This window comes from Hippocampus guttulatus, chromosome 2 (genome assembly GCF_054856545.1).
Source record: "Hippocampus guttulatus isolate MCC_2025c chromosome 2, RoL_Hgut_1.0, whole genome shotgun sequence".
NCBI classification, from domain to species: domain Eukaryota; kingdom Metazoa; phylum Chordata; class Actinopteri; order Syngnathiformes; family Syngnathidae; genus Hippocampus; species Hippocampus guttulatus.
This window is the reverse complement of record NC_141262.1, coordinates 2,896,845-2,911,193: the sequence shown is the minus strand read 5'-3', so window position 1 is coordinate 2,911,193 and position 14,349 is coordinate 2,896,845. Positions and strand designations below refer to the sequence as shown.

The following is a 14,349-nucleotide window of genomic DNA, read 5'->3' as shown; positions in this document are numbered from 1 at the left end:
CTTGGTGTGTTCAAAAAGAGGTTCAAAAGTAAACTACGCAAAAACTACAAATCCAATTTAAATGAAGTTGGGACTTTGTGTTAAACACAAATAAAAATAGAATACAATGATTAGCGATGGATAGGCTACAGCACACCCACGACCCTTGTGAGGATAAGCGGCTTGGATAATGGATTTTTGGATGATTTGCAAATCATGTTCAATTAATATTTTTTATTGAATACATGACAAAAAGGGCGGCCCTGTGGTCCAGTGGTTAGCGCGTTGACCTCAGTGCAGAGGTCATGGGTTCAACCCCGGCTTCGGCCTTCCTGTGTGGAGTTTGCATGTTCTCCCCGGCCTGTGGGTTTTCTCCGGGTACTCCAGTTCTGCCTCCCACATTCCAAACACATGCATGGCAGGCTAACTGACCACTCAAAATTGGTGAGCGTGTGAGTGCAGATGGTTGTTCGTCTCTCTGTGCCCTGCGATTGTTCCGTGCACAGCAGTGCTGACAACCCATGATTCAGGATTTTGGCGATTTTTGTCCTTGGCCGTTGAGTAAGTGCTGTGCACTCATGATGATTAAATGAAGCCTCATGAAGCAATGAAGCTTTGCAGTCAATTGGTTTGCACATGGTTCAAAGCTTCATGGTGCTCCATTTGCTCTTGGGTGCCACCAAGTGGTCTAGAAGCCCAATAGGTCAACCGTGGTGAGAATTCTATGGCTGTTTGTTTAAGAAAATCATATTAATGTGCTTGTGTATGTGTGTATTTGTATATGAACAAAATGGAACAAGTGCGATAAGGATAATTTGGTATTTATTTTCATTTAGAAATAATAGCTTTCCCACAATGCTTGGCTTTAAACACTTTCATTTCTTGAACGTATTTCACCAGCTTTAGAAAATATTCTTTCACTGGCATATTAAAAATTGGCAGAACCAAATGTATTGTGAGGGTTTGTTGGCCTATACCTCCCAGCACAGGACAACCCTCTTACCTCTGCGCAGTTTGGAGAAGCTGCCCCCCACCCCACACCAGGAGAGACATCAAACCTTCACAAAACAACTACCCACCGAGCTAACAGAGGAAAATATGCACAAATGTGACAAATTAATGCCTATCAAGTGTCAGGCTGAGACGAAGGCTGACTAAAATAAAAATAATCACAGCGCAACCTTCGTGAACGACAAAAAAGTCGTGTAGCTTGAAAAGGCCAATACACAATATCACAGAAAAGGGACTCTTGCACACCAACATTTATGTCTTTCGCATAAGGGGCTCCATACCTAACTTTATTTTCAGTAAGCCTGTGATAGGCTGTTGCAGATGAGACTGGCTTTCAATCAAACATGATCACACCACAATTTTCTTTTTCTTTTTATTATCTTCATGATAATGCAAAATTTCATAAAAAATAGATATGATTATAAATAAAAATATAAATGAAAATTACATAATAAAAGTACTTTAAAATGTTGGGATAATTTTTAAATTGGGTCGGATAATCAAGAAAGCTGAAGAAACACTTTTTATTAGTATCTTGTTGTGTTCATTTTTGAAAATAAAGTTTGCTTTTATTGACTGTATCAGAGGAAAAGAGGGCTCTTCTTGTCATTATTACTTAACTGTCTGTAGAAATCAGGGAGAGAACATATGTGACACTTATCTGGCCATCGATTGGATGTCTGACTGTTGGACACAATGTTAAGTACAACCACTTGCCATATGGAGAGCAACAGATTGTGTGTGTGCCTGTATTTAAGCATGGGGTCACTGTCTAATTTGTTCATTTTACCATATTTTATGTCGGGAGATAAACATGGCACTTAATGAGGGTTGTGTGGATGGTATGGTCGCTGCAGTATTTTAATGTAGTGACTGCACAAATATTACTTTCAACCAAGAGTCTGTCTGTGTGTGCAATAAATCATTGTCTGGGTGGCCACCCTGAGTAACTCAGGGGAAATAACCTAGGTGAGAGAGATGACCATAGACCCTAAATCCATTCTCACTGAACTCCAGGAATCCTTTGTGTTGAGAAAAAGTTCCAGAAGGACAATCATTACTGCAGCTCCCCACATATCTGACTTTTATGGTGAAGAGCAATCAAAGTGTAAAACAAACAAAACCCTGCAAAGAGTTTGGAAATACACTAAAATGACTCCTAGACAGAAAAAAAATAACTTTCTCATCTCAGATGAAACCAAGGATACATAAATGGTCAAGACATAAAGAACATAAATAGATGAGTGTGGAGGTATTGTTAAAAAAAAAAAAAGAAGAATGGCAACTCATTTTACGGATAGCCCTGAAGGGTGAAAAACAACCATTTTATTTTAAGGCTCCAAGTCCTCATTTCATGGTTTCCTCCATTTCTTTTCTTGTTTTACTCTCTCTTTGTCACTCAATAATGTGATAGCTGCAGAGCCTGGGTCTTTTCTCCTGTCACCCTGCCCAGCCAGTGATATGTTTTGTATTATAAAGAAGGGGGGGGGGGGATGTTAAAAGGTGATTAACTGTCACGTTGTGTGGTAGAGGTGGACTCCAAAAAGCAGGCAGGAGAGAGGAGCAGGTTGTACTTGAAGAATTGTATTGCTAAAAACACAGAAAACTAAATCCAAAACAAAGTCCTGAAAACAAAATGAATCCAAAGTACCAAACAAAAACAATGACTTAAACAAAAACTATCAATAACCGAAACATGACCGGAATAAACATGACAGCAGCAAACAAACACCCAAACAATGACCCGACACCGAGTGGTCATGCCCGGAGTCCTTTTAAAGCTATAATTACATAACGACCAACAGGTGTGCAGCTGCAGGAGAGCGTTACAGTGCCACCTGTTGGCCACAAACAGAATCATGACATTAACAAACTGTGACAATAAAACACTGATAATACATACATCAAAATGACATTTACTTATTCCTTTATGGCGCAAATATATTTGACTTGTGGAACTAACGGAGGGAACAAAAATCTGAGACACACCATGATGATGCACTGTTTTACAATTCTGAAAGCTACAAACCCAAAGAATTAATTAAGAATATTGTTAATTAAATACCTCTCTCAAAACTTTGCATTAAAACTTTTTCATGTGTAGACCAGAGGTGAGCAAGTCCAGAACTCTTCATCAAGCTTTGCAGAAATCTGTCACGGGCTATCACATGATTTTGTTACTCCCATAAATTAGGTTGAGTCTGCTGATTGACACATCAGCTTGATAACTAATTGAAGGATGTACGAAAGCATTTTGCTATTGTTTTCTGGCTTGCTCATTCTGGGTCATGTTGTTTTGCATAAAATTTTGAAAATTTAAGGCAGCCAATATGCCCAACAGATGCATTGTGGCTGGGTGTAGCAAGACATCGAAAGAAGGGGTCATGCTACAAAAATTCATGAATGATGGAAAAATTAGGAAATTGTGGACATTTGTAGTAAAATTGACCTGCGCAAAATTGAACATACCTGGCAAAATTTGTGCTATTTGCGGCACACGTTTTGATGAGTTGGATTTTAAACATTAGAAAGAGCTTTGGTCAGCGTTTGGAGTTATGGGCAAACTTGGCAGTCTAAAATGTGAGAATAGTAAACAATCTCCCAAAAATACTGACGTAATTTTCATTTTGAAAATTTACTGGACATTTCATTAGGTACGCTAGGAAACAGCTACATTGTTATAGAACACTGTGAGGCAAATGCTACAATGTGACGGGGTCACGTCTTGGGCTGGGTCATCTTGTCTCTGACCCCACCCCCATATGTTACCAAAAATGCTGACATAAGGCTTTTATTTTAATTTTTGTAAATGAGGCAATAATTTCATTAGGTACGCTAGTTAACAGTTGCATTGTTGTATCACATTAAAGTATGCAACGTGTCATGTCTCTGTCATGTTCCTGTTCTTGGTTGAACCAGCAGGTGGCCGACTGAGCGAACTTGCTGTGTGCATACCCGCTGCCAATCCTGTAATTCGGGAACTCAATATTTAAGGACCAACAAACTTTCTGCTGGTTGTCGGAGAGCTATTTAACCTTGCTGCTGCTTTTGCTCAAGTGACCCTTTTTCTAGACTTCTCCTTCTCATCATGTTTAGTCTTGTTCTCTGGGTTATATGTTTTGTAAGTGTAGTTTTTGTTTTCGTTATTTGTTCATTGCTTACGAGAATTGGCTTCTTTACATTTCGTTTCGTGGTCTCGGGTTAATTTCTTCCTTGCCTTTTTTGCAAGCGGTTTTGGTGATTGTATTGTCTTTTCCTGGTCCTTATTTGAACAGCGCTTTATGTTTTTACTTTGTCGGTGCGTTTTTGTATTAATAAATAGTTTTTGTTACGATTCGGACAAGCCGAATTAAGTTTTGGACCCCAAAGTGTAGACGTCAACAAGGTCTCCGTTGCAAAAATATGTTTTTAAGACAAAAATCGCCACGACTAAGAGATAACATAAAGCGCTGGTCAAAACAAGGACCAGAGGGCACAAAAAACGAACAACAAAAAGCGCTTGCATAAAAGGCAAGAGGGGAAAATAAGGACCGTGAAGACAAACAAAAAACAATGTATCAAATTACACGCAAGCGAAAGCCAAATCACAAAATAAAATCCAATACTTACAAAACCATTGGTACCGAGAGTTTGAAAGCGAAACACGACGAGATCTAAAGCCAGAAATAGTCTATGGGCATGGAAATAGCAAGGCATAAACAATACTCCCACAACCAGAAGACAGATTGTGGGTGCTTAAATACACAGTTCCATAATTGACAGATTGGTAGCAGGTGTGCAGCCAGCAAGTTCACTCAGTCTGCCACCTGCTGGCCAGACCCAGAACAGGAACATGACAGTACCCCCCCCTCAACGGACGCCTCCTGGCGGACCACCCGGCTTCAATGGGTGAGCAGTGTGGAAAGCACGGAGAAGAGCCGGGTCCAAGATCCAGGAGCGGGGGACCCACTGCCGATCCTCCGGTCCGTAGCCTTCCCAGTCGACCAGGTACTGGAACCCCTTACCCCTGCGCCGAGAGTCCAGGATTTCCCTCACCGTGTACACCGGGTCGCCATCAATAATCCGCGGAGGAGGAGGTGACGTGGGTGGAGGAGCCAGAGGGCTGTCGGTCACAGGCTTGATCAGGGAGACGTGGAAGACGGGATGCACCTTCATGGAGGGTGGCAGCCGGAGCCTGACGGAGACGGGGCCGTTGATGGACTCCACCTCGAACGGCCCCAAGAAGCGTGGCCCCAACTTGCGCGAAGTCCCTGCCAGTCGCAGATCCCTCGTGGACAGCCATACCTTCTGCCCCACCTGATAGCTGGGCGCAGGGCGACGGCGGCGATCCGCAATCTGGCGGTTTCTGGTGGCGGTACGCGACAGGGCTGCTCTGGTCTCCCTCCATATGCGACGGGCCCGCTTGAGATGGTGCTGTACCGACGGGACTTCCACCTGCCCCTCCTGCGATGGAAAAAGCGGAGGCTGATAGCCATAGGCAGACATGAAGGGAGACTGACCTGTGGCTGAGGAGACCAGGGTGTTATGCGCGTACTCCACCCAAGGCAGGTGGACGGCCCAAGACGAGGGACGGTGGAGACATACGCATCGTAGAGCCGCCTCCAGGTCCTGGTTCATCCGTTCAGTCTGTCCGTTGGACTGTGGATGGTATCCCGATGACAGGCTTGCTGTTGCCCCCATGGCGCGACAGAACCGTTTCCACACCCTGGACACGAATTGGGGACCCCGGTCCGACACAATATCCAGCGGGATCCCATGGAGGCGAAAGACGTGGCTGATGAGGAGGTCGGCGGTTTCTAGGGCGGACGGCAGCTTGGACAACGGAACGAAATGGGCGGTCATGGAGAAGCGATCCACAATGGTGAGGATTACGGACTTTCCCCGGGAAACAGGGAGGCCAGTGACAAAGTCCATTGAGATATGGGACCAAGGTCGATGTGGAACAGGTAAGGATTGTAGCAAACCAGCCGGAGGCTGATGTGAGACCTTACTGCATGCGCAGACGGAGCAGGCCTTGATGTAGTCCAAAACATCCCTTCGAAGCTCAGGCCACCAAAACCGCTGAGCGACGAGATGCAATGTCCGGTTAACTCCGGGATGGCATGCCACCTTAGATGTGTGTCCCCACTGCAACACCTCCGCGCGCAGATGTGGGGGCACAAATAGAAGGACATCCAGCCGGAACTTGGGTTCCCTCTTGGGCCTCCTGGACCCTCCGCTCAATCTCCCACCTGAGCGCTCCCATGATGCAGTGGTCCGGTAGGATGCTCTGAGGTACACTGCTCTCGGCCGCTGGGTCGTAGATCCGAGATAGGGCGTCAGGTTTCACGTTCTTGGATCCTGGGCTGTAGGTGAGCGTGAAATTGTAGCACAGGAGTGCCCACCGGGCTTGACGGGAGTTCAGTCTCTTGGCTGAGCGAATGTATGCGAGGTTCTTGTGGTCGGTGTACACGGTGAACGGCTCCTTAGTTCCTTCGAGCCAGTGTCTCCATTCCTGTAGGACTAGCACGACGGCCAACAATTCTCGATTACCCACATCGTAGTTGGCTTCAGCAGGACTGAGCCGTCGTGAGAAGAAGGCGCAAGGGTGGATCCTCTGGTCGACTGGTGAATGCTGAGACAGTACTGCCCCCACTCCTGAATCCGAAGCGTCCACCTCTACTACAAAAGCAATATCAGGGTTAGGGTGTTGCAACACGGGTGGCTTAGTGAATGACTTCTTTAATTCAGCAAACGCTCTGTCGGCCTCCGAATCCCACCTAAACGGGACTTTGACGGACGTCAACCGGGTTAATGGAAGTGCTCTCTGGCTGTAATTACGAATAAAACGACGGTAGAAATTAGCGAACCCCAAGAAACGTTGTAACTGCTTCCTTGTGGTGGGTGTCGGCCATTCCACCACCGCCTTAATCTTGGCAGGATCGTCTCTCAGCTGGCCCTTCTCCACGATGAACCCAAGGAATGAAATAGAATCGACGTGGAACTCACATTTCTCGGCTTTGACAAAGAGACGATTCTCCATTAGGCGTTGCAAAATTAGCCGGACGTGCTGTTGATGTTCCTTGAGTGTCCTTGAAAATATCAATATGTCATCCAGATAAACAAAACAAAACATGTTCAAAAAATCTCTCAACACGTCGTTGATTAAACTTTGGAATACGGCAGGAGCGTTGGTTAACACAAAAGGCATGACTAAATATTCAAAATGGCCCAATGGTGTCTTGAATGCAGTCTTCCATTCGTCCCCCTCCCTGATACGGACCAAGTGGTAGGCACTGCGTAGATCTAGTTTTGAGAAAATGGTTGCTGATTGGAGGGGGGAAAATGCAGAATCTAACAGTGGAAGAGGATATTTGTTTTTTATGGTGATTTCATTTAGTCCCCGATAGTCTACACATGGTCGCAATGACTTGTCCTTCTTTTCAATAAAGAAGAACCCGGCCCCCACTGGGGACTTAGATGGCCTAATGAGGCCAGCCGAGAGTGAGCTGTCAATGTATTCCCTTAAGGCCTCTTGTTCTGGCTGTGAAACCTGATAAAGTCGAGAACTCGGTAGAGGGACGTTAGTCAGTAAGTCGATGGCACAGTCGTAAGGTCTGTGTGGAGGCAGGGATTGAGCACGATCTTTACTAAACACTTGACGTAAATCGTGATAGATGCTTGGGACGTTGTCCAAGCAAATGGCTTCGGGCGGGTCGGTGCGAGGCAGCCCTCTACCCCCCGCTGCCGACCGCAGACAATGCGCGTAACAAAATGGGCTCCAATTCTCAATTGCGGTGCGATCCCACGCGATGACAGGATTATGGGTCCTTAACCAGGGTAACCCAAGGATGACAGGTACGGAGCGAGACTGCATAAGATAAAATCGCCTCTGTTCAACATGATTACCAGAGACCTTTAACATTAAGGGGCCCGTGATCTGTTTTATCTCCGCCAGGAGTCGCCCATCGAGGTCGTGGACGCGTTCAGCCACATCTAACTCCTCTACCGGACAACCCAGGTCATTAGCCATCTTAGTGTCGATAAAACAATCGTCCGCCCCCGAGTCCACCAGTGCCCGAACCGGAAAAGCCCATGAAGGACCATAGATTGTCCCGTCCAGCTCAGGTCTCTTGGGGAGTCCTGACCTGGACTCCTCTCTTCTCGGCTCCCGATATTCTGTGCGGGGTGCAGACTCACGGTTGTAGGTGCGAGTAGAAAAGCGGGTTGGGGTCATCGGACGGTCGGCGACTCGATGTCCTTGTTGGCCGCAGTAGAAATAGGCCTGGTCACAAATCCGTCGTCGTCTCTCCTCCGGCCCCACACGCCCTCCGCCCAGCTGCATAGGCTCCCCCTCAGCGGCGACGATCCTGGCACCGGGGTGATGCTCTGGTCCGGACGTCCGCCAGGACTCGCGGTAAGCCGGCCGACCGCTCACACGTCGGGGCTGGAAACGGGCATTTCCCCGTTCGTCCCCGCGTTCCCGCAGGCGATTGTCCATAACAAGGGCCAGATCAATGAGGTCCTCCAAACTGGTGCTGTCATCGCGGGTCGCCAGTTCGTCCTTTAACGATACATTCAACCCGCGGCGAAACAAGCCACACAGGGCGCGGTCCCCGTAACCACTACGGGCGGCCAGAATACGAAAAGAAATTGAATATTCGGCAACGGACTGTTTTCCTTGCCGAATAGCGAGTAGCCGTCCTTCGGCCTCCCTTCCCATAACCGGATGGTGAAACACGCGACGAAACTCAGCGACAAACTCAGGGAAGGAAGACCGAAGCCCGGGTTGAGCATTGCTGATTTCCACCGCCCAAGACGCCGCCTGACCAGTCAACAGGCTCATTATGTATGCCACCTTGGTTCTATCCTTCTCGTAAGCAGAAGGTTGCTGTTCGAATCTTAAAGAGCATTGGTGCAAAAATTGCATACAGAGTCCCGGTTCGCCACCATAGCGAGGGGGGTGAGGGAAATTAGGCTCCCGCCCTACGATCGGGCAAGATGGTATCTCGGTGGCAACCGTAGGTGATCTTGAGGGTGGCGTTTCTCGGTGGCTCGTTTGATCCATCCGGGAACTCAAATTATCCAGCTGATGAGCCAGCACGGAGACGGTCTCTCGGAGCTCCGCGAACGCTTGTCCGTGCTGGCCCACCATTTGTCCCTGGCTGGTCAAGGCGGTCATTATCCTGTTAACATCTACAGGATCCATTATGGTGGGAGTATTCTGTTACGATTCGGACAAGCCGAATTAAGTTTTGGACCCCAAAGTGTAGACGTCAACAAGGTCTCCGTTGCAAAAATATGTTTTTAATACAAAAATCGCCACGACTAAGAGATAACATAAAGTGCTGGTCAAAACAAGGACCAGAGGGCACAAAAAACGAACAACAAAAAGCGCTTGCATAAAAGGCAAGAGGGGAAAATAAGGACCGCGAAGACAAACAAAAAACAATGTATCAAATTACACGCAAGCGAAAGCCAAATCACAAAATAAAATCCAATACTTACAAAACCATTGGTACCGAGAGTTCAAAAGCGAAACACGACGAGATCTAAAGCCAGAAATAGTCTATGGGCATGGAAATAGCAAGGCATAAACAATACTCCCACAACCAGAAGACAGATTGTGGGTGCTTAAATACACAGTTCCATAATTGACAGATTGGTAGCAGGTGTGCAGCCAGCAAGTTCACTCAGTCTGCCACCTGCTGGCCAGACCCAGAACAGGAACATGACAGTTTTGTCTGGCATCTACTATTCTGGGATCCAAAAACATTATTCGCTTCGTCCGAACCGTTACAGTCTCTGACTAGATAGTGTTATTGCCCTTACAATCCCCCTCCTCCAAAAAATAATGACATGTTTTTTTATTTTGTTTCTTAAGTGTACCGGACATTTCATTAGGTACCCTAAGTGCAACCGAATGAAAGATTTGCATTTAAGGACATATTGTTTAACTACACTCAAATACACTTACTGTTGTTGCGCTCAAAACACTTTACCGGTACTCCTGTGAGACAGCCTGAAATGTGCCTTGCAAAATGGACATCATTGTCCAATCCTACACAAGGTGTTCACGAGGGCTTCAGGCAAGTAAATAAATAGTTCACTGTGTTCATTTGATGATAATTATAAATATATGATTTACATTTGTTTGGATGGGACTCCCTGCTTTCCGGGGTCGTACGCTTCCATCACACAACAAAAATTGATCAAATCGAGAACGTCTCAAAAACTGAACACTGATGAGTGGTGGCCACAGAACGTTGGTGGGTGGCAGTTGTAGGAACTGCACTGCCGCAACAATGAGCATCAGGCCCTTGGCTCAGAGACCCTTGGAATTCTAGTCTTTTCAGGCTTTTGGTTGGGTCCAACTGAATTGTTCCGAGCTGGGTCGGCCGATGGGGTTGGCCTCACACGACAACTGGCCACAAGGTGACCCAACTGGCTAGAGTAGAGGCATGCTCCAGTTTGGAAACGCTGGCGTCTCTCATTGAGGATGGAACTGACCTCCGCCAAGCTGCATCGGTTCGTCTGTCAGCTCAACTAACACTGTGGTTTGTTGGTTGGTTGTCTTGATTGGTTGGTATGGAGGTCTCATAGAGTGATAGCCCCCTGCAGTTTCTGAGCATCTCCAAAGTTGCTCGGATGTGCTCCTGCCCACGTTTCTGGTGTCTCCCCCTCATAGGTGTTGCCCAGACGGATGGTCAAGCTAATGAGTTCCCCTCGGTTATTGGGGGACCGCCAACTCATCCTTGAGGGAGGAACTCAGTCCACGGCAGAAAATGCTACGGAGTGCGCAGTCATCAAAACCACTTTCTGCCGCTAATATATGAAAAGTGATGGCCAAATCGGCAACAGACTGACTACCCTAGTGGCAATCTAACAATTGTCCTCCGGGCTCCTTTCCCTGAACTGGGTGGTGAAGCACGTGACGAAACTCACCAAGAAAGTCGGGGAAGGAGAGCCAAAGTTCCGGTCGTGCATCGCTCACGGACATAGCCCAAGAACTAGCCTGGCCAGTTAACAGATTCATGACAAACACGACTTTTGAAATGCCATAGGAGAATGTTAAGGGTTGCTGGTCAAAGATTTTACGACATTGATGAATGAATTGACCGCATAATCCAGGCTTATCACTATAACATGACGAATGTGGTATGTTGGGTTCGACCGGGGAGCGTCCCTCGGGTGTGCAGCTGCTTGACGGGTGTGAACAACTCCTCAATCCGAGTGGCCAGCACAGTGGCCACCACGTTCATCAGAAAATCGGCTGTCCGTCATTGACAGACCTTCCATTATTGCTGACAGAATGTCCCCCTCTAGTATTAACGAATACAAAACCCAACTCTTCTTCATGTTAAGTGACAAAGACTGAATGCAAATATAAATCAAATTAATTGTTTGTGTTGTTTTCAAATAAACCATTTAAAAATACATACTGTACTTCAACAAATGTGCTGTAAATTTCTACTCCGGAAACAATATTCGTTGATGAAAAGTGCCTTGATTAGCACTGAGCACTGTTCAAAAGTGTGAGGACCCCTAGAAAGCATGCTTTGAGAGTGCCTCAAAGAAATGCACAGTGTAATTTACGTTCACTCAATCTCTCTGCACCTGAAGCATCACAAAAAGCTTGAGGTGAGTGTTTGTGATGCTAATATTGTTGGAATAAATATTCAACACAGAATTCAGATCCCCAAGGGCAGAGGGAGAAAAAAAACAGGGAATGAGGTGGGGATGGAAAAACAAGCTTTCAGAGACTGCCAGGAGCAAGTAGAGTACAATAATCCATTACCATGGTCTGTAAAGACAACGTTCAGAGAAAATGGGAAACAGGAACATATTGAAGGAGAAATGTGCGAACAAGATCAGCAGTGTGAAGAGGAAATAATGTCATGTGTTGAAGTTTTACCCGATGATAGTGCATGCCTGAGCTGGCTAATTGTTCCTCTGCATGAAGATAAATGTCAATTGAACCGAACATTTGTGTATTTGCAATCTGCATGAATCGGTTGATGTAGAAGAGGAAAAAGAGACATTACTTTATTATATGCCTATCACTAACATGCACAGTTATTAATGAACAGAAATAGGAGCCATACTGTTTGTCTCACTGCTCGAACCAACTTCATTTACACAGGAGATCACCCTTTCACAAACTTCCAATGTACTTATAATAAGCTTGGTTTTTTTTAAAATAAAGTCCCAGATAAGGCAATTGCTATCATTAGAATTCAGGAATATTATTGAACATATAATATACCTGTTCAGCAACTCCCACCAACACTTCAGCAGTGCTCTCTCCACAGGCCAAACAAAAGTAGCAAAGCTAGGCCTCCAAGTAAACTGGCAGAAAAAAAAAACCTATGTATATTGGGGACGGACCCCACCCTTCCCCCCTGTTTTTTGGCTCAGACGAAGTGCAATTTGTCAATTTCGTCATCTACCTTGGCTCCACCATTACAAGCAACGGCGATCTCAAGCCAGAGATCGAACGCAGACGCAGCCTCACAGCTCGAGCTATGCAGTCGTTATGGCGGCCCCTCTGCCGCCACCACTCAGTGCCCCAAAACACCAAGATGCGAATCTATAATACAGCAGTTCTTCCCATTTTCCTGTATGGTGCAGAATCGTGGCCTCTAAACAAGACTCTGGCCAAGAGGATCGATGGCTTTGACAGCAGGTCACTTAGAACCATCATTAACATCAGCTGGCACCTCCATATTACCAATTCAGACCTCCAAAAATGTACCCTTCAGCCCCCCGCATCTCGACTGGCCGCCCAGAGGCACATCTGTTGGCTTGGACATTTCTTCTGATTACCCCTGGAACACCTCACTCGTGCTATCATTTAATTTGACCCAGCTACAGCCGGCTGGAAAAGGCCACGTGGCAGGCCCCGCACCAGATGGCTTGATGTCATCAAGGAGGATCTCCAGCACCAGGGGCTGACCCTGGAGGACGCAGCGGACCACGGTGGTCATTGGCGGGCATGGTGAAGATGATCGGCTCTACGCACTGTGACGACCCCACCGATTGAGACCGGGTCCTCGCATCGCAAGAGCATTTATTCTTATTATTAACATACAATTTATAATCCAAATGTATTTTGCTGACGAATGATGGAAAACTTCGAAAAACTGATAGACTAAGCCCCAACTGAAACAGGTTTTCGGAATCGTCACTTACAGGGCGACGGCCCTTCTCAGTCTGTCACGGACAATCTGCCGTTTTTCTGCCGACTGTTTGAAAAGTGCGATTTCCAGGGCTGCTTCGAATGGAGCGGAAGAGGGCAGCTTGTCCTCCTACAGAAAAAAAACAAAAGTTTAAACTTCGCTCGTCGATCTGGTGACCTGTTGTTGTCCTGACTGCTTAATCTTGTTTGCAGTTCCCTAAGTAAAAAATGGTTTAACAATGAACCTCTTAGAAGTGTTTGGAAAAAGTCCTTTCTGAAGTGAAAAAATTAAAATATTAAGAAGACTTATTGTTAAATGTTCAAAAAAGATTGAAAAAGTAATGTGAGAATAGAAGCTAAGTTTGCTGGTTTTAGCTGGGAAATAATCTTTTCCGGGCGGCCCGGTAGTCCAGTGGTTAGCACGTCGACTTCACAGTGCAGAGGTACCGGGTTCAATTCCAGCTCCGGCCTCCCTGTGTGGAGTTTGCATGTTCTCCCCGGGCCTCCGTGGGTTTTCTCCGGGTACTCCGGTTTCCTCCCACATTCCAAAAAAAAAAAACATGCATGGCAGGCTGATTGACCTCTCTAAAATTGTCCCTAGGTGTGAATGTGAGCGTGGATGGTTGTTTGTCTCTGTGTGCCCTGCGATTGGCTGGCAACCGATTCAGGCTGTCCCCCGCCTACTGCCCGAAGACGGCTGGGATAGGCTCCAGCACCCCCCGCGACCCTAGTGAGGATTAAGCGGTTCGGAAAATGGATGGATGGATAATCTTTTCCAGCCCCTTAGCATCACTTAAAAACAATGGTTCAGCAGAATTAAAAATAGCAGACTGTAAAGAGGGGCAGCCCGGTGGGCCAGTGGTTAGCAGGTCGACCTCACAGTGCGGAGATACCCCTTCAATTCCAGCTCCGGCCTCCCTGTGTGGAGTTTACATGCTCTCGACGGGACTGCGAGGGTTTTCTACGGGTACTCCGGTTTCCTACCACATTCCAAAAACACGCATGGCAGGCTGATTGAACAGTCTAAATTGTCCCTAGCAAAGGCGATTGCTCTAAGACTGCAAGGGAAGCTCAGCTTCCCCTAAAATGTCCAAAAATAAGTGATCAAATATATGTGTGTATATACAATTGTGTATACATGTCATTGACTAAATATACGCGACAACGCGCTCAACTTTTGTTCTGAATCAGCGTCTTAAGAC

The 14,349-nt window shown here is 46.4% G+C and overlaps 1 protein-coding gene across 1 annotated transcript; it reads right to left on the bottom strand.

The window, feature by feature from the left end:
* Positions 1-4,677: 4,677 nt before the first annotated feature.
* Positions 4,678-9,151, bottom strand: LOC147208232 (uncharacterized). The gene is made up of 3 exons (XM_086106097.1): positions 8,960-9,151; positions 7,342-8,533; positions 4,678-5,402 (listed from the first exon to the last, which is right to left on the bottom strand). The coding sequence occupies exons 1-3, from the start codon at positions 9,149-9,151 to the stop codon at positions 4,840-4,842; spliced, it is 1,947 nt and encodes a 648-aa protein (XP_085962223.1). The 3' UTR covers positions 4,678-4,839.
* Between the last annotated feature and the right edge of the window lie 5,198 nt (positions 9,152-14,349).

Bases quoted from the DNA above. Each gene is read 5' to 3' on its own strand.
- LOC147208232 (XM_086106097.1), bottom strand. From the start codon at position 9,151: ATGACCGCCTTGACCAGCCAGGGACAAATGGTGGGCCAGCACGGACAA. The intron at 8,534-8,959 runs GTAGGGCGGGAG...GTATCGTTAAAG, and splicing joins AGATACCATCTTGCCCGATC to GACGAACTGGCGACCCGCGA. The intron at 5,403-7,341 runs ATCCTCTTCCAC...CGTCGGTACAGC, and splicing joins AATCACCATAAAAAACAAAT to ACCATCTCAAGCGGGCCCGT.